Source organism: Heloderma suspectum, chromosome 8 (assembly GCF_057233095.1).
Source record: "Heloderma suspectum isolate Gila_16-S chromosome 8, 16-S_ref, whole genome shotgun sequence".
NCBI lineage: Eukaryota > Metazoa > Chordata > Lepidosauria > Squamata > Helodermatidae > Heloderma > Heloderma suspectum.
In genome coordinates, this window is record NC_139465.1 from 33485885 (window position 1) to 33505208 (window position 19324).

General features: G+C 44.6%; 1 protein-coding gene across 1 annotated transcript in view; it reads right to left on the minus strand.

Annotated features, from left to right (window-relative positions):
* The window catches only part of ADAMTS18 (ADAM metallopeptidase with thrombospondin type 1 motif 18), a 185465-nt gene that overhangs the window by 86659 nt on the left and 79482 nt on the right, over nucleotides 1-19324 (minus strand). Inside the window, exons 5-8 of the mRNA XM_084811929.1 lie at nucleotides 11945-12144; nucleotides 8305-8388; nucleotides 5769-5928; nucleotides 2247-2352 (exon numbers count right to left, since the gene is read on the minus strand). Coding sequence (XP_084668055.1) covers nucleotides 2247-2352; nucleotides 5769-5928; nucleotides 8305-8388; nucleotides 11945-12144 — 550 coding nt within the window. The remainder of the gene's footprint in view (nucleotides 1-2246; nucleotides 2353-5768; nucleotides 5929-8304; nucleotides 8389-11944; nucleotides 12145-19324) is intronic.

Here is a 19324-nt window from a genome sequence, read left to right on the forward strand (position 1 = left end):
GAGAAGACTTCTCACATTCCTGGTTTCGTTGGCTTTCACCTGAACATGGGAAATCCAGAATGTCAAAATAGAGAATTCCAGTGGGGGTGCCATTTTTTCCCCCTGCAGGAATCCCATTCAGAAGAATACTATGTCACAGTGGAGCATGATGCAGCATCATCTGGGGTCAAAAAGAATAAGGTGACCACAATCAGCAAGCTTCCATGGAGCTCGATCAGATGCTGTAATGAATGTGTTAGTCTTTCAGGTGCCACAAAACCCTTTGTGGTTTTTGCTGCAACCAACTAACACTGCTACCCCTCTGGAAATGGTTATAAGCAGCAAAGAGACTGCCGGAACTCACACAATGCTGGTTAGTGTTGCTCTCACATACTCTGACATCATTTCCCCCCCCCCAAAAAAAAGATCAAAAAAGGGGAGACAATTTTTCCCCTCTCTTTTGCTTCAAATCTCCTGCTCCCAATTCAGGCAGAATATTTTGGATTTTTGAAAGTGCGGCTCAGCACTTCACTACTAAGATCATCTCAGAAGAGCCCCACGGAAAACGAAGCAAGCAAAGAAATTATTATATCTAGCAGTGTTGCTTGACGATATTAAAAAAAATGTATAAAATAAACAATAGTTCATTTGAATTGGATCATCACATCTGCAATTCACCACCCCATTCTTAACAAATTGCAGACAAAACTTAGCGTCAAAAGCTTCATATTGCGCCAAGTTACAAAGTCGTCTGTATCTGAGAAAAGTTCATCGTGTGAAGGCCAACCCATTGTTAAAAATGATTCCCCAAGTGTCTCCTCCCTAAAAGATCAAGACAAAGGCAATAAAAACATCTCATGACAGGTGTCTTCCATATTGCCAGACCTGCATGGACAACATCTTTCATCAAACAAAATATTAACTTATCAGCCAAAGCTGATATATAAAAAGAAACCAATAATTATTATTATTTATTTATTTTATTTATTTACAATATTTATATACTGCTCCACATCAAAGATTTTGGAGAGGTGAACAACAAGACAAAAGAATAAAACCCCATAACTAAAACAATTAAAACATTTTAAAAGAACAGATTCTGAACTTAATAAACCACGGCTGGTCACTCAGGGAAGGCCTCTTGAAATAATGATGTCTTCAGGAGTAGGGGTGCACGAAAGCCACTTACCTGGTCTCACAGCTTGCTTCGCGGTGGGGGGGAGGCGCTTCGCTGCTCCCCCCGAAGTTCAGGCCAGGGGGGGGAGGCTTCCCGCCTCGCCCAGCTGAAATTCAGGCCGGGGAGGAGGCGCCTCGCCTCACCCGGCCGCGAAATAAAAAGTTAAAAAAAAACGCCCCCGTGATAGGCTACGTGACGATTTACGTAGCCTATCACGGCTGACTTTGCAAATCTAGCCATGATAGGCTACATTAATCATCACGTAGCCTATCATGGGGGCGTTTTGTTTTTTTTTACTTTTATTGGAATGGCGGCGGCGGCAGCCGGTCAAAAGACCGGCTGCCGCCTCTGCCCCTGTCGAAGACCTGACGAACCGCCGCCGGGACCTGCCGCCGGGAGGGACATTTGGGAAAGGTAAGTCCCATCCCGGGAGGGGGCAGGGGGGGTGCGGAGAATTTCTCCCCGAAACTACTTCGGGGGGCCAAATACGTTGGCACTCGGTCCCCCGAAGTTTCGGGGAGAAATTCTCCCCCATCCCTATGAGGCGCCGAAAGCAACACAGTGTTGGTGCCTGCCTGACCTCCAAAGGCAGTGAGTTCCACAGGAAGGGGACCACCACACTTTTCCTGGTGGACTCCAACTGGGCCATAGGCCTGTGTGGAACCACCACGAACAAGCGCTCTGATGACCTCAGTGACCAGGCAGGTTGGTAAAGAAGGAGGCGCTCTCTCAGGTATCCTGGTCCCAAGTTGTTTAAGGCTTTGTACACTACTATTAATAACTTAAACGTGCCCTGGTAGTGAATAGGCAGCCAATGCAGTTCCTTTAGCAAAGGAGTTACATGCTGAAAAGGGGCAGCTCCTGACAACAGCCAAGCTGCTGCATTCTGCAGTAACTCCAGCTTCTGGGCCAGCCTCAAGGACAGCCCCAGACAGAGCGCATTGCAGTAATCCACTCTTGAGGTTACTAACGCCTGTACCACTGTGGCCAAGCTATCCCTGTCCAGGAGAGGTCGTAGTATAATGAAGAAGGAGAAGGAGAAGAATTTTAATTAGCTTGTAGGGAGAAAGACTCACGAGAAATAGCTTACTTGTGTCCAGACTCATGGGCAATAGTAAATGCCAAACCAAGCCCAGTGTCTTCATTGATGGTACAACTGCGGTATTTACTGCACATTCCACTGATCGGAGCAAAACCTGCCAGGAAATTATAGAGAATGAGAAAGTTATGGAAGAAAGGAATGACATTGTGTATATAACTTTATTCTGCTGCATAACTTCAAAGAGATTCAGCACACATTTTATGTGAAGAAGATTCAGTGCACATTTCGTTATGTCATGTAGAAGGAATACACAAGACAAACTCATATACACATGGTAATGCTGGGCCCAATCCAAGAAAAATCCATTCTGTCTGCAGCAGCTGGCCTACAAAACTAACACAGGCTCATTTTCTCTGCTGACTCAACATCAGTCCAGTCAGCTGGGAAAGCTATTTTAAAAGGGGGCGCCAGCTCCTTTGTGAAGGTCAGCCAGAAAGAACAAGAGTGCCGTTGGCCAGAGATATTTTCAAAACCTAAAACAACATGACTGAACTGAAGATTCCCCAAGCACAGTGGCCATCCAAAAGGAGTCCCTCAGAAGATCTCTCCTTGTCTCAATGTTGTTGGGTCCACAATCCCAATTAGGTAATATTGGAGAAAAGTGTGAGAGACTGGCATCAACTTGCTACTTTCTAATTTAATTTCTCGCATTGGGTTGTCTTGGGGGCTGAATTAACCATGACAGTAACTATGCCGTTGACTAGAGGCCCCATCAAAATGGAGAAACTCCTATGTACTGCAGTTATTGGATGGTTTGGGCACTGATCCTTCATAGCTGATCCTTCATAGCATGACCAAACTAAAGATCAGATTCCCAGCTATTTCTCTCAAGTTTCCTTCATCGTTTTCAGTTATGATTACATTTTTAACTGCCTTATTTTATACACTCCAGAATGATCACATATCTTAACTCCTTAACTCTTGGTACTTCAAAATGAGGCACAACTTTGCAACCCGATTGTGTCTTTGACAAGATGAGACACCCTCTGATCCCAGCTGTGATGTGCTATATAACATCCTATTACCTAACCTCCAAAAGAGAGAGAATATATAATGCATTCATTTAATTTATATTAACACACATCAACCAGAACAAAATTATAAAAGCAAGCAGATGAACATAAAACTAATTAAGTGATCACTCATCCAATAACCCCAATCACCTATGCTTTGAGTTAGCTTCACACCATCCAGTGGAGGCTGGTGGCTACTATGTCAGTGGGGTAGTGAATCTGCCCTGGGTTTCCATCAGAACCAGTGAGCACTCTAAAATAGCTATCCAATGTGTTGAATTCTATGCCCAAAATGGGTTCAGCACCTTGGATAGCTCCCTTAGAGTTCTGACTGGTTCTGACTGAAAGCCAGAGCGGATTCACTGCCCCCTCTGACATACGAGCCACCAGCCTCCACTGACACAATCCTTTTTATTGTTGTTTCATCTGCAAGGATAGATATGAAATGCTCCTGATCTTTCATGGCATGAATGACATCCAAGAGGTCTAACTCCCCTATGCCTTGCTCCACCACTGGAATTCCATGGGTGTTTCCCATAGGAAAGCATTTTATAAAAACTGCCAAATTATTATTATTAAAAAAATAAAAATCCTTTGGATGGCAGAGTTTTGTGGAGGCTGGGGGTGGGAGAGGGGAGCAGGAACTGTGGATGAACTAATCATCCTTGTACTGCTCTATTACCATTCTGGGCAATAGGGGCTCCAAACTTGATGTGATGTTAAATGCATAATAGCAGTTCTTTAGCTTTGTTCCTCTAAATAGCAGCAGCAAGGGGCAGGGGTGATCTGGACTGGGACCACCACATGTACAGAAATGATTTTAACTCATTTCTCCTCCTCCCATCAACCGTATGAAAATCCTTTCCCCAAAGCTCCTGTTATCCCCAGGAGGGACGTTTTCATTCAGGCCAATAGAAACTTTTATCCTGGAACAGCATTGGAAGGAGGCCATTTTTATCAGGATTGCAACAAGGGTTAAGACCCCATCCCAGATAGCCCTGATCCCCCCCCTTCTCACAGCTGTTATTTACAGAGAGAAAAACTAGGCACATTAGATGCATTTAACGTCATGTCTAATTTGGACCACAGATGTGGAAATGGTTTGTTTGCTGCACCATAAGTGGGAAGTGTGCAAATTCCATTGCAGATGTTATGGTGGAAGTTCTCCAAAGTTATCCAGAACAGCAGCCATTAGCAGCAACCAAGCCAATCAGTTTTAAAAGGTGATAAGAGTCTAGGGATGTATGAAAGTCACTTACCTTGAACGAAATTTGATTCGTGGGGGGGGAGGTGCTCCGTCCCTCCCTCCGAAATTCTAGCCAGGGGGGGAGGTGCTCCGTCCCTCCACCCCCGAATCCTGGCCGGCCGGGCTGCAAACGGCGGCGGCCATAGCCGCCGCCGTTTGCGTCCCTGGAGTCAGCCGCGAGAGGCTATGTAAATGTTTACATAGCCTATCACGGCTGAGTAAAAAAAAAAAACTGCGCGTACGCAAATGGCGGCGCCCATGGGCCCCGCCATTTGCGTTCCTTATTTTGGCACGTCTAGTCTACGTAAACATTTATGTAGACTACGGCGAAAAGAAGGGGAACGCAAATAGCGTAGATGCTACGCTATTTGTATTCCCCTTATTTTCGCCGTAGCCTATGTAAATGTTTACGTAGACTAGACGTGCCAAAATAAGGAACGCAAATGGCAGCACCCATGGGCGCCGCCATTTGCGTACGCGCGGGTTTTTGTTATTTTTTTTACTACGTAAACATTTACGTAGCCTATCACGGTATTTTTTAAAAATCTAGCCATGATAGGCTACGTAAATCTTTACGTAGCCTATCATGTTTTTGTTGTTGTTGTTGTTTTTACTGGAAATCGCGGCGACGGCGGCCGGTTGGAAGACCGGCTGCCGCAGCCACCACCGCCACCACACCGCCACCACCACAGCCGCCGCCACCAGGAGGATTCACCCAAGGTAAGTCCCGTCCCGGGGGGGGGGCAGACCGTTTCGCCACCAATTTCGGGGGGCCGAATGTGCTGGCATTCGGCCTCCCCGAGATTCGTGGCGAAATTCTCTGACATCCCTAGATAAGATAAATTCATGGAGGATAAAGCTATCAATGACTACGAGTCATGATAGCTATATATTGCCCGCATGCCTCTACATGCCAGTTGCAGGGGGACATGAGTAGGAAGATGCTATAGCACTCATGTCCTGCTTGTGGGCTCCCATAGATATCTTATTGGCCACTCTGTAAACAGAATGCTGGCCTTTTCATCTGATCCAGAATGGCTCATCTTATGTTAAAGCTTCCTCTCCAAGCTAAGTTGCACGCCTGGAGTCTATTTGTTAGAAATCTGAATAAAATACAAAGAACCCAGTCAACCACCAGTTGCATTGTAGTATTTAGTAATGGAGTATTTAGGCTGATAAATCCAGATGAATTACAATATTTACATTACAATGTTGCCAATGCTTTCCCACAGAACGTTATCTTTGCCATACCCAAAGTGTCACATGGTTCATTCTTCCAGGAGCAGATATCAAATCCAGTCAGCAAGATGGCATGATCATGATGCTTTCCATTCTTTCCAACCAGAGCAGATTGCCACTGGCAAAAACTGTTTAATGACTGGTCTGCATGATGGTTGATCATGAGTCCACCCTATAATGCACAGACAGACAGAAAATTCTGTCACCAGGAGGAATTCTTGGAAGACAATGAAAGGGATTTAGGAAACAAAAAACTGCTTTGGCCATATGTTTGGAGTAATGGGCTCTTAGGTTTTGTTATACTGAGGGTAGGGGTGTCTGAGAAATCTAGAAAGGATTCAAATGAGTTTGGATTTCTATGAACCTGACCTGCAGATTCCTCAGCAGACCAGCTTTTTCTGAGTCATGTGGATTACACAGACTTGCAGACCCTGTATTCGCTTTTGGGGGAGGGTGTGTGTGCTCTAATTCGCATAAGTGCACATTAGTGCTAATGTGAATTAACTGATTAGGCATGTATGGATTTTAGGGATGTACGCATTAGTGCATTAGTGCTAGTGCACCTTATTGCTAATGTGAATTAGCACTAATGCAAATCAGTGCAAACAGAACAAAATTCTGGTTAAAAAAATGGATTCCATTGATGAACAGACAATAGAATGGAAGATGCCTGTGAAACAGACAGAATGGATTTAACAAAATCCATACATCCCTAAGCGAGGGCCACACCCTTGATTAGTTTCTTCCTTGCATACCAAAGTTGCTTACCTGATAGACACCACATGATACTCAGTACTTGGAAGGCTTCCAAATTAAAAACTCAGCTGCTGTATTTGTCATCTATCACCACAATCCAATGGAGCTATAGAAGGGAGAACCATACATGCAGCCAGAGGTGTGTGTGTGTGTGTGTGTGTGTGTGTGCGTGTTTTAGCCGTTAGAACTGCTGAAGAAGTGGGGCAATCAAGGGAAGAGGGGATTTTCCAGCATTACTGGTAAATGTTGAGAAGCAGTGGTAGAGGCAGTGGGCAGCTCAGTTAGTGGCATGAACAAGTGTGGTTCCCATCTGATTAGCTGCCCTCATTGATACAGCAGTCTGTAGACACACCGGAAGCATCTACCCAGTCAACAGCCTGACACATCACCACAACCTCCCAACTTTTTCTGATAAGGACAAACTTCCGCCTCCCGTCTCCATTGTTTCGGAGTGGCATCTGGTGGCTCCCATTAGCAAACCACTTCATCAGCCACCCCAGACTGCTTAGCTGAATAAAGTAGTCTATGCATCTTTTGTAACATCATTTGGTTTGAAGGATGTTCAACACTTGAAGAGCAAATGGGACTTTGATCATGTCCAGAATGGGCATGAGTCCACCACAGCACTTCTCCTGGACAAACCTTATTGAAACCAAGGGGCCGTGTGGAAGAACATGGATTCAAGTTTGCATTCATGCTCCTATTCGATTCAATACTGTTGGTGTGGGAGAGATTCCCAGGAAGTGTTTCCAACAAGGGACGCTTGAAAGGGGATTTGTTTATTGTCTTATAGTCCAACCTAGTGCACTTTTTTAAAAACTTTAAAAAAGTTTTAAACTTTTTTTTAAAAAAGTGCACATTTTTTGAATGCAGGTTCAGGAATTTATGAACATTTTCAGAGAACATGCGCTTCTGTTCATATTCAGGCTTACAAATGGGGCATTTTTGAGTGATTTGCAAAATGAAACAAAATTCTCCTATATCCCTAGCTAGAAGAACTTAGTCATCCAGCACTACATACAGCCAATGTCTTTTAAAAACCTGTTTACCTCATCTGTGCAGGTACTATTAGTACTTCATGATTCCATAGCTTCAGTGGGTGCTACACAGGCATGCCAAGTTCACATGCATAGCAGCTGGGAGGCCAGTTTAAACGAGATGCCATTCAAACTGCAACACCAGTTCCCCAGTCCACCTGGCAACACAAACTTTAAACCAGGCCTCAATTTCAACCCATGCCAATTTATTTTTAAGGATTGTTTATTCACTTGATCCTGATGCTGTCACATGACTTTTGCCCCAGGCACAAGGCAATTTGAGCCTCCTTTGTTCACTTGTTCAGAAAGCAACCATAAAAACAGCAGTAGGAGCAGGGTTGTTTTTTTTTTTAAGGAAATGTAACCACAAGAATGAGTAAAATCACAACAATTACAATGTTATATGTATGGTTTATAATATCATCAGAATTCCCTCTGTGGAGTGGGGGCTTGTAGAGTATGTCTCTGAGTTCAATGTAAAGTATATTTTGGCATGATCGTCATAATCGACATCATTTATATCCTGCCATTTTTCCTCCTTAAGGAACCCAAGGCAGTGTACATAATCCTCCTCCTCTCCATTTTATCCTCACAACAACAACCCTGTGAGGTAGGTTGAGCTGTCTGTGACTGGCCCAAAGTCATCCAGTGAGCTTCCATGGCTGAGTGGGCACCAGAGCCCGGATCTCCTGACTCACAGTCCAACAATCTCGCCACTGCATCACACTGGCACATAAAGATGACACATCACTTACGGGTTCCTGCTCCAAAAGAAGGAGGCTCACAACTACGATATTGATGTCACTTCCAATTGTACCATCCTTGAAAAGACTTGATACCTTTGTGAAGGTTAATGTAGACAAGAGAGTGAGAAAAAGAATAGGTGGTAAGCAAAATTAATAGTAGAGATGCAAATCCACTACCTCTACAGCTACCAGATACCATCAGTATGTGCTGGGTGAAGTATTAATTTACAAAGGCACAATCCATCAGGAAGTTTTCCTATGCAGCCCTCCAATGAAATGAATGGGAATGTAAGTCCTAAAAAGATGTGCAGGTGTCTTTCCCAACAATGTCAGCACAATGTCTTAGAAACACTAGCCTAATCAGAGGCAACATTTGAACTCATGTCTCCCTGGTTCACATCTCAGTCTTTTAGCCATTGGCCATGTTTATACATCATATTAAACCATGATTTAGCATAACGTGAACAAGCCTAGCTCCTCCCAGGGTAGAGTACTCCTCCCTCCTCCCCCCATGCAGCTGGGAAGAGAAGTTTGGAAGCTTTTGTTTTTGCTTAAACTTGACTTGACATGGTGTCCAAACTGGGAATTATGCTTTAACACTAATTACGGTTAGTTTCAACAGGGCAGCTTCATATCACTTGGTCTGAACCAGGCTCATTTGGAAAAGAACCATAGTTAGTGTTAAACCACAATCCTTGGTTCAGATGCAACAACAAGCCAAGTTTAAAGGAAACCAGAAATGAAAGCTTCCATAATTATTCTCCTAGCTGTGTTGATGGAAGGAAGGGTAGGGGAGCGCATGAGCTTGGGAAAACATGAGCTTAGCGTGACATTCAAACAAACTCAGTCATTACATTTCAGTAGTTCTCACTATACAAAGTTTGTCGCTGTCGCATGATCATCACGGTCAACCATAATATGAGCCCAATCAATACCATATTGTTAGCATTTGGTGTAGGCCCCAGTACAAAAATTAAATTTGTTTGTTTAAAAACACAACCCACTTTTGCATTTACACATATGTCCAAGGCAACTGACCTAAAAATTACAAATGCAAAATTGATACAAACCAACTGCAAAATCTCTGGGAAGTACCCAGTGCAACACTACTTCTAACATACACTACGTGCACTGGTGTAAATGACTTCTAGCACAACATCAACAGTGCTTTAGAGGTTGTTTATGCTAGCACAACATAATTTGCATTAGCGGTAGTGTCAGATTGGATACTGCCCAATACTAAATTGACAAAACCTCAAATATCCTCCATCAGAAGGCCGACACCTAAAAGCAATGCTTTAGAGTAGATGTAGTTCATAGCACTGTCTATAAATACCTACCACCATCACCATCACCGCCACTTTGGTAGATAAGAAGACTTTCGTACAGCACCTAAAAGATGTCAAAGCCAGTGAAGGCATTCCATTGACAGGGTGCCATGTTAGAAAAAGCCCTGAGCCAGTAGAAACCCACCTAACTTCTGAAGGAAGAAGCAATTGGAGCCGGGCTTAAGAAGTTGCCCTTAATAAATAGGTAAGTCCATACTGGAGAAAGTAATCCTTCTGAAAGACTGGTCCCAGGCCAGTTATAGCTTTATAGGTTGGGAATTGCACTGGAAACAAAATGGGGCCCAGCATCCCTTCAGATCCCACATTGCCTCCCCCTCTTCCCCTAGCTTCAGGCTCAACTGCCTATACACCATCCCTCATTAATGAAGGATGACTGGACTTATTTCCAGAGAAGGAGGCATTCAGGCTTCTGAGCAGCACTCTAGCCAGCATATGCAAGGAGAGAGGTCAGGAGGGGAAACAGGGAGCAAGTTCATAACCTCGTTTCCTTCTTCACACTGGAGCAAGGCTTAATCACTTGAACAAGGCCTTGGGATTGATTGCATTGTGCTATTTAATTTAAAATGACACAGCTTCTAGCAAGTATAAAAGCTACGCACAGACCAGGCCAAGCACTGCTGAGAAAATAAATGGTTTAGGAAAGAAAAACATATCTTCATTCATATATTTCATTCTATCTTTGCTATGCAGGACCATCAGGCAGCTTTCAAACAGGCCCCTGCCAAAGATCCTCTCATTTCCATCTGTGCTTTGGAAGCAGCACATTCGGCAAAGCCAAACAAATTACTGGGGGGAAAGATATTCCCTTTGTTGAAAGTTTGCTTTGTTTCAATGCTGTCCAGGGCCATCTTTCTTGATGCCATCATCCTTCCTTTGCCCTCACTGTGTTCGCCCTCACTTGCCCATTCTACCATTGCATGTATATTCGGGGTTTGGGGTGGGTTTTTTTTGTAATTTAAAACATTTGTATCCCACCTCTCAGACAAAAAATTATCTGCCAAAGGGGCTTTCAACTAAAAACAAAACAATTGGTTTCAATTGGTTTAAAATGATTGGGTTTCAAATGGAATAAATCCAGCCAAATACACAGGGGGGAATAAAGCCAGATGCAAATGTCAGCCATTTCTTGCCAAAGGTCTGGGCAGCTACACCAGTAATGGTGGCATCAGCAAAGTATAGCTCATCAGTCGAGGCAGGGATGCCCGAGATGTATCTGAGGCCCATCACCAAGGGCCTCCTCCAGGCGAGGCTCAGAGGATGGCTACAAGGGCCTTTTCAGTGGTGGCCTCCCAATTGTGGAATGCTCTCCCCACTTAGGCCTGCACGGCACCAACGCTGTCATCTTTTCAGCATCAGGTGAAGATTTTCTTCTTCTTCTAGGCATTTGATGGCATATGATGAGGCTTTTAATATCTCTGTTTTATCATATCCCAATATTTTAGTGTAACTATTTTAGCTTTTTAACTCTTTCTAAATTTTTATATGTTGGAGATTTTATATTGTGCATTCTGCATTGTAATTTTTGTGAATCACTTAGAGATCTTTGCCTTTTGGGCGGTATAGAAATGAGATGAATGAATGAATGAAATGAATGTGTCTGTTTCTGCAGGATGGCAGTTGCAATTTCCCTTCCAGGGGCAAGTGACACCTGATCCCTGTAAGTCACCCTTCCCCAAGCTAGCACCCTGCAGATATTTTGGACTAGAACTCCCAACATCCTTGGCCTTTGGTCATATGGGCTGGGGATGGTGGGAGTTGTAGTCCAAAATATCTGGAGCACACCAGGATGGGAAACATTGCTATAAGTGATAGTGTTGAGTCTTGGAAGGGCTGGAGTAGCATGAGTGGGGAGTAGCTGATTCAAAATTTCAGATTGGGAAGATGATACATTTGTTGGTCAGTTTGTTTACAAGGGAAGAGGTGTCTATCTTTCCCCACAAATGGTTAGAGGACCTTTTTGGTTTCCCCTCAGCTTCAGACCTGTGTGATGTGCATTTGTAAAAGTAACATTTGCATGGCGTGGACCTTGGGCTTTATTCTTCAGGCATATGTACGTGAGCAGGTTGCACAGGCACAAAATGGGCTCATAAGCTTGGAATGCTCTTGGTTTACACTGCAAGCTGAAAACTGTTTTCTGAGCAACTCATCTCAAAATCTGTGTGCATATTATGAACTATGGAAAATTTGCACTTACTATCTACATGTTGTTGAACTTTATCGCCATCACTATCTTTAATGCATCATTGAATAAATTCAGCAGAATTTGGGTCTTATTCATCAGCTACGCCATGCTGTCTTACCATGTTCATCACTGTTAAGATATATGTGGTAACATTCTCCTTGCTGTGCTTCTCCAGCATTTTCCTGTCCGCCACAACCAGAGTTTCCACATTCAAACTTCCACCCTTCTGACTTTTAATGGGGGATCTTTTCAACCTTGCTGAGCTCCCGAATTCATCGGAGAGGATGAATGTGTCCTCTGTGGGTGGCTTAGGTGTGTCTAAAAGGAAACAGAGCAGAGATTTGGAAAAGGCTCAGAACTGACTTTCTTTCTTTTTTAATAAGCGTTTTGGTTCAGTCCTAAAGTGCTGAGGGACTAGAACCCTGAATGGAAGTATGATATTATGATGGATGCCAAATGCTGTTTAAAATGGGCTGTTAGATGCAGAGTTCTTTTCAAGACATGATTGAGTCGTGATTCTTCTTCCTTTGTCAAAAAAAAGAAAGAACAGACTCTTAATGCAATCTGTTGTAGAGAAGAAAACATTAAAAGAATGAGTTTCACATGCTTTGGAGGAAACGCACTGCTAAGTTCTGCCTAATTATTTTTTATCTGCCTGTGGCACGCGCGCGCACATACACACACACACACAACATTTTTCTCCTGACCTCTGCAATATCTAGGGACCAGTTCAAATGACTACACTATGTGTGTGGCCTGACTTGAATTGCACACCGATTTTTGATGAGCAGCACCCCCAAAAGCACAAATGGAATGGTGTTAGGGCTGTTGGGATAGCAAGCAAAATTATGGGTTCTGCTTGGACTATAGATGCCAGAAACCTGTTCACCATAAACATGTTGCTACTTGGGCCAAATTTAAAGGCATGTGTACTGTTCATGCAAATTGACCCTAATGTTCCACAGACTGGTTGTCAATTCCTCCAATGAGAAATTGCAAATGAGTATTAAAAACCACACACCCAATACTTCACATCTCCCCAATACTTCACATTTTTTAGAGAGTTGTAGGTAATACGTTTCCATGGTGTAGATGCTCACTTCTTTTGCCTCACTGGCACCTCTAGGCAAATAGGTTTCTGAAAAGTTGCAGAAACATGCATGGAGGTTCCCTTCACACATGACATTTTAAGTGTACACCTAATTTAACTGTACTCTCATTTGGAGCCATGACTGGCTGCAGCTTCCTTGCCTCTGTATAACATGTGAAATGACCAAGAGACAACAGTGGGATTTGTGTGTACACCGTGGGAAACAATGCTTCGTTCATGACACCATCAACTTATTTTCTCTCTCCAGGCAATGCATTTTCTGTGCAGACTCTTTACAGATACTAATCCTGCTTATAGTGGAAGGACAGGTGGATAACAACTGTTGCCTCTGAATTAAGAAATGCATGTATATCATACTACCTTACTGCATAAATGTAGACAGGACAACTTCACTCATTTTCCCGCCCATCCTTTATCTGTCATTTCTATTGGAATATTACTATTTATTTGTTTATTTACAATATTTATATACTGCTCCACATCAGAAGATTTCGGAGTGGTGAACAACATGGTAAAAGAATAAAACAGAAGACTAAAAGAGTTAAAACATTTTTTAAAAAGACAAACCCCAATAAAGTGGAATTTAACAAACCATGGCTGGTCATTCAAGGAAGGCCTCTTGAAATAACTACGTCTTCAGGAGCAGCCGGAAGGAACACAACGTTGGCACCTGCCTGACCTCTAAAGCCAGGGAATTCCACAGGAAGGGGGCTACCACACTGAAGGCTCTTTTCCTGGTAGACTCCAACTGGGCCATGGATCCATGTGGAACCACTGGGAACATGTCCTCTGATGACCTCAGTGACCAGGCAGGTTGGTAAAGAAGGAGGCGCTCCCTCAGGTATCCTGGTCCCAAGTTGTTTAGGGCTTACTTAAGGTAAGTACTAATACCTTAAACCTGGCCTGGTAGAGAATAGGCAGCCAGTGCAGTTCCCTCAGCAGAGGAGTTACACACTGAAAGGGGGCAGCTCCTGACAACAGCTGAGCTGCTGCATTCTGCACTAGCTCCAGCTTCCAGACCAGCCTCAAGAGCAGCCCCACATAGAGTGCATTGCAGTAATCCAGTCTTGAGGTTACTAATGCCTGTACCACCGTGGTCAAGCTATCCCTATCCATGAGAGGCCATAGCTGGCGAACCAGCTGAAGCTGGTAAAAGGCACTCCGAGCCATTGTGACCACTTGGGCCTCCAGTGACAATGATGGATCTAGGAGTACCCCCAGACTATGGAGTGCAACCCCATTCAGAACAGGCAATGAGCCTATCTCCCAGACCTGGGAACCACTCACTCATAGGTCTTCCATCTTGCCAGGATTCAGCTTCGGTTTATTGGCCCTCATCCAGCCCATTACTGAGTCTAGGCTCTGATTCAGGACTTGCACAGCCTCTCCTGATTCAGAAGTCACAGGGAGATAGAGCTGCATGTCATCAGCATACTGATGGCATTTAGCTCCAAATCCCCTGACAATGCCCAGTGGCTTCATATAGATGTTAAACAACATTGGGGACAAAGATGGTACCCTGCGGCATCCCATAGCTCAATTGCCAAGGGGGCGAGGAATAGTCACCCAATGTAACTCTCTGAAATCAGCCCTGTAGGTAGGACTGGAACCACTGTAACACAGTGCCTCCAATACCAATCCCATGGGGTCGATCCAGGAGGATACCATGGTCGATGGTATCAAAAGCTGATAAGAGATCGAGCAGAATTAACAGGGTTGCCCTCCCCCTGTCCCTCTCTCGATAAAGGTAATCCATCAGGGCGACCAAGGCTGATTCAGTCCCGTAACCAGGATGAAACTCAGATTGAAATGGGTCTAGATAATCAGTATCCTCCAAGAGTGCCTGCAGTTAGTCCACCACAACCCTCTCAAGTACCTTCCCTAGAAAAGGGGTATTTGCAACTGGGTGGTAGTGGGCCTCTTTAGGAGTGGCCACGCTCCTGCCTCCTTAAGGACAGCAGGAACCATCCCTTCCTGTAGGGAAACATTTATCACCCCCTGGACCCACCCAGTCATACCCCCTTGGCTAGCTTTTATTAGCCAGCAGGGACAGGGATCAAGAGGGCACGTGGTCGGTTGCATTATTGCAAGCATCTTGTCCACATCATCAGGTCGTAACAACTGGAACTGATCCCACAAAATCAGGCAGATGGTGGTATCAGACACCTCGACTGGTACTGCACTAACAACAGCATCAAGTTCACCACGAAGACACGTGATTTTGTCCTCAAAGTGCGATGCAAAAAGGCCACAGCAGGTCCTCGATGGGGCCAGGGCCCCATTTACTGGGGAAGAGCCAAGCTATATTTCAGTATAGCTTGGCTCTGTTGCTTGAGTCATTGAAAGCTATCTTCTCTGAAACAAGCAGAAGCTCCTGCTTCTCTCTCTGTGGCACCCTGGGGCCTGAATTTTGTAGGTGATCTGGCTGGGTACAATGCAATGATGAGCATGCCTCATGGCAGATTGCTCAACTTGATGGCCTTTGGTTTTGGTTCCTTTGAACCCTGAGATTTTGTGAATCTTTAATCTTTTTGGCATCTCTCTTACTGTGTCTGTGTAGTGTCTTGCAGAATGAAACCAGTCTTGATTAGAGTAGAAGGTTCTATGCACTAGAGTGATACAAATGAAGAATTACATGAAGCTTATACAATGGATGTCAGCCACTGACCTAGTCTGTTCCACAGAACTCCAACAAAATGGATTCTCAATGGGATTTGGCAAAGCTAGATGTTTAGGGTGAAAGTGCAATCACAGTGCAATCTTCTGTATGTTTCCTAAGTAATACTCAATGGGATTTACTCCATGGAAGTGTCTATAAAATTGCAGCCAAAGTCTTCCAAAAGTTATTGTTTTCTGTTACATTAGCTAGATATCAAATGATTTCCAGAGGGGTAACCATGTTGGTCTCTTGCACCAAAACCAATGAAGAGTCATGGGTAGAAATGGTACAGACACCCAATTCAGTCCAGAAATCCAGTGAACCCCCCCAACCCGCTCCCCCAAGCCCCATTCTCCGAGCCCCTGCCCCCCCTGCCCCGCCCATGCTCAGTGAGCAGCCCACACTCACCCCGGTGGCCTCATTGAACTCCACAGTCACCAGTTTTTGAAAAATAAAATGGTGATTGAAAAAAATGTGCATATTTGCGCATGTGCAAAAACACATGATTTTGTAATTGCATATTTTTGCACATGTGTGAATATCCACATTTTTGCTATCACCATTTTATTTTTCAAAAATGGCAATCGCGGAGCTCAATGAGGCCACCGGGGTGAGTGCGGGCTGCTCACCGAGTGTGGGAGGGGCCCGAGTGTGTTCCAGGGACTGGCGAGCAGGGGCAGGGGCTGGGCAGGTGCCCAGAGAACCTGGAAAGGGGTGAGTTCACACATCCCTAGTCATGGGACACCTTAAAGGATTAGATCACAGCTGCTTCTTCCCAGGACATATACCACTGAATTTTGACTAGAAAGAGTAGGAAACTGCCTTATACTGAGTCAGACTATTGCTTTGCCTAGCTCAGCATTGTCTACACTGACTGATAGTGGTTCTCTGGGGGTTAAGATGGGAGTCTTTCCCATACTTACCTGCAGTTACCAGGGACTGAATCAGAACCTTTTGCATGCAAATTATGTGCTCTACAATTGCATTACAGCCACTTCCCAAGAACATGGTGAACTTGCATACCTAGGTTAATACATATGATTTCAGTGGGACAAGGGTTGACAATGTATTTATCTTTAAAGCAGGGATGGCGGAGAATTTCTCCACGAATCTTCGGGAGACCGAGTGCCGACGCATTCGGCCCCCCGAAAGTGTTGGGGAAATTCTCCGCCAGCCCCCCGCCCCCCCCCGGGATGGGACTTACCTTCAGCGAATGTCCCTCCCGGCGGCGGGTCCCGGCGGCGTTTCGGCGGCGTTTCGGCGAGGGCGGCAGCTGGTCTCCCGACCGGCTGCCACTGCCACCATTACAAAATAAAAAAGTACAGTAAAAAAAAACACACACACCCGTGATAGGCTACATGACGATTTACGTAGCCTATCACGGCTGACTTTGGAAATCTAGCCGTGATAGGCTATGCAAATCATTACATAGCCTATCACGGGTGTGTGTTTTTTTGGGGGGGTTTACTTTTTTTTCACAGCCGGGGAGACGGGGCGCTCCTCCCCGGCCTGAATTTCGCCAGTGAGGGATGGGGCGTCTCCCCCCCCGGCCTGAATTTCAGCCGGGTGAGGCGGGGCGCCTCCCCCCCTCGCCTGAACTTCGGGGGGAGAACCGAAGCGCCTCCCCCCCACCGCGAAGCAAGCTGCGGGACAAGGTAAGTCCCTTTCGTCCATCCCTACTTTAAAGTCACTGGAACTTAAATGTGCATAATCCAGCAAATCTTAAGCACATGGCCTTCCACTGGAGGAAAACTGCAGATACTTGATATCTGTAGAGTCTGAAAACATGGCCAGCAAATGCTTGTGCCTTTTAGAATTGTAAAGCTATTCTGTCTGTGCTAGACTAAGAGCTGAGCTGTATGATCAGCCAATCCATGTACTGCAGTTCTTGCTGGGCTATACCAGCAAGGTCAGCAGAATCACATGGTAATCCTCTTCCTGTACTATTCTATTTAAAACTGCAACTGAGGGATCAACATGTATAAAACTCCTGCACATCAGGGTGGAAAGTTCTGCCTTATGTGACTTTCTGCTTAGCTACTGTTTTAGAAGGCATGGTTTGGTTAAATTAGTGTCAGTCATATATTTGCAAGCCAAATGCCATTAATAAAAGCCATGAAATGGCTAAATTAGTGGAAGGGGTTGAGCCTTATGGATTTCATTAGGACCCCTTACCTTGATTTGAGCACTGAGCTTTAGCCTAGCATTCCCCCTAACTTGTCTGTTTTCTACGTGCAGCATGCAGTCGCCCCCCCCCACACACACACACACACACTACTGCTCCCCATACTGTTTTTTAAAAATGGAAAAATGGTGTCCAGGGAGCATCAAAAGGTCACATTTAGCTTGTTTGCAAACTAGAATTGACTCCTTTAGGCCTCCGAAGCTGGTACGGATGCCATTTCTTTGAGTAATTTCTTATAAACTTTTTCTGGGTGTGGGAAACTGCAGCCCATAGGGCAGGTCTGTGGGGTGAAAATGACCTCCCGATCTCCCAAAGTTTCCACCCCTGACCTACAAGCAGCTCTTTTCTTTTCTTTTTTAACATAGAGTCATATTCAAACACAGGATCCCCCTCTTGCAAACTGAAGTGGCATAGCCCAGCAAGAGCTTCATCATGTGATTAAGCTGATCATGTAGCTGAGCTCAAATGGCTGATACACCTAATTTTCTTTTAAAGCTTATTTTGCATGCATGATGAGTTTCTTCTTCAGACTGCCTTATGAGTTTCAGACTGCTGATGTAGCATAAAGGGAAGTCTGAGTGATCAGCCATCCTCTCAGCTTCCAGTTTATTGCATCACTGCAAACATTTTTGTAAATGTTTGCACTGCATTAATATCATGGGTCACGCTGTTCTGATGACCAGTATATGACCTCAAAACCAATCTCAACATCCTTCAGCCAGTATGGCCATCTGGAGGGTACCAGGCTGATGAAGGCTATTTTAATGGCATGCAGTGAAGCCCATCACATGAGGTCTTCCAGCCAATCATATCACCTAGCTGAGAAGGAGGGTACTGATTGGTTAGGAAAGACACAGTAATTGGCTCTTCCTGCATGGGCCCAGTATTCTCATGCATACTACAATAATGAGGGATCATGCCAAATGGAAGGGATTCCTATATCACTGAGAGATCTACCATGTTTATTTAACCCAATATCTCCCTGACTACCTTTTTCTCTGAAAAATATGGAGTGGTTCTATCATGTCCCTAGGAAAATACTGCATCCAAATAAACATGCTACAGCCCAATTAATTTGTTACTTACTATTCTATGAAGGGAAGAGACAGGAGTGCATACATGCCTGAAACATGGTCTGGGTTGATTCCCCCCCCAGTAATATAACATCCAAACATAAGGCTTGAATGTATTGTGAATGCATGAGATCCAACAGTATCTTTCCTTGAATGGAAAGAGTCTTCTTCTGACAGATGGACTCCTTCCATCAGAGGAAATTTTCCACTGTAGAAAGCGAAATTTTGGATTCAACCCAATGTGTTTAGGATTGAGACACAGCACCTAGACTTGGGGTTCAGACCCTAACAATCTCATAGAATCATAGAATAGTAGGGTTGGAAAGGGCCTATAAGACCATCAAGTCCACCCCACTGCTCAATGCAGGAATCTAAGTCAAAGCATCCCTGACAGCTGGCTGTCTGCTTCAACTTGAATGCCTCCAGTGTGGGAGAGCCCACTACCTCCCTAGGTAATTGGTTCCATTGTC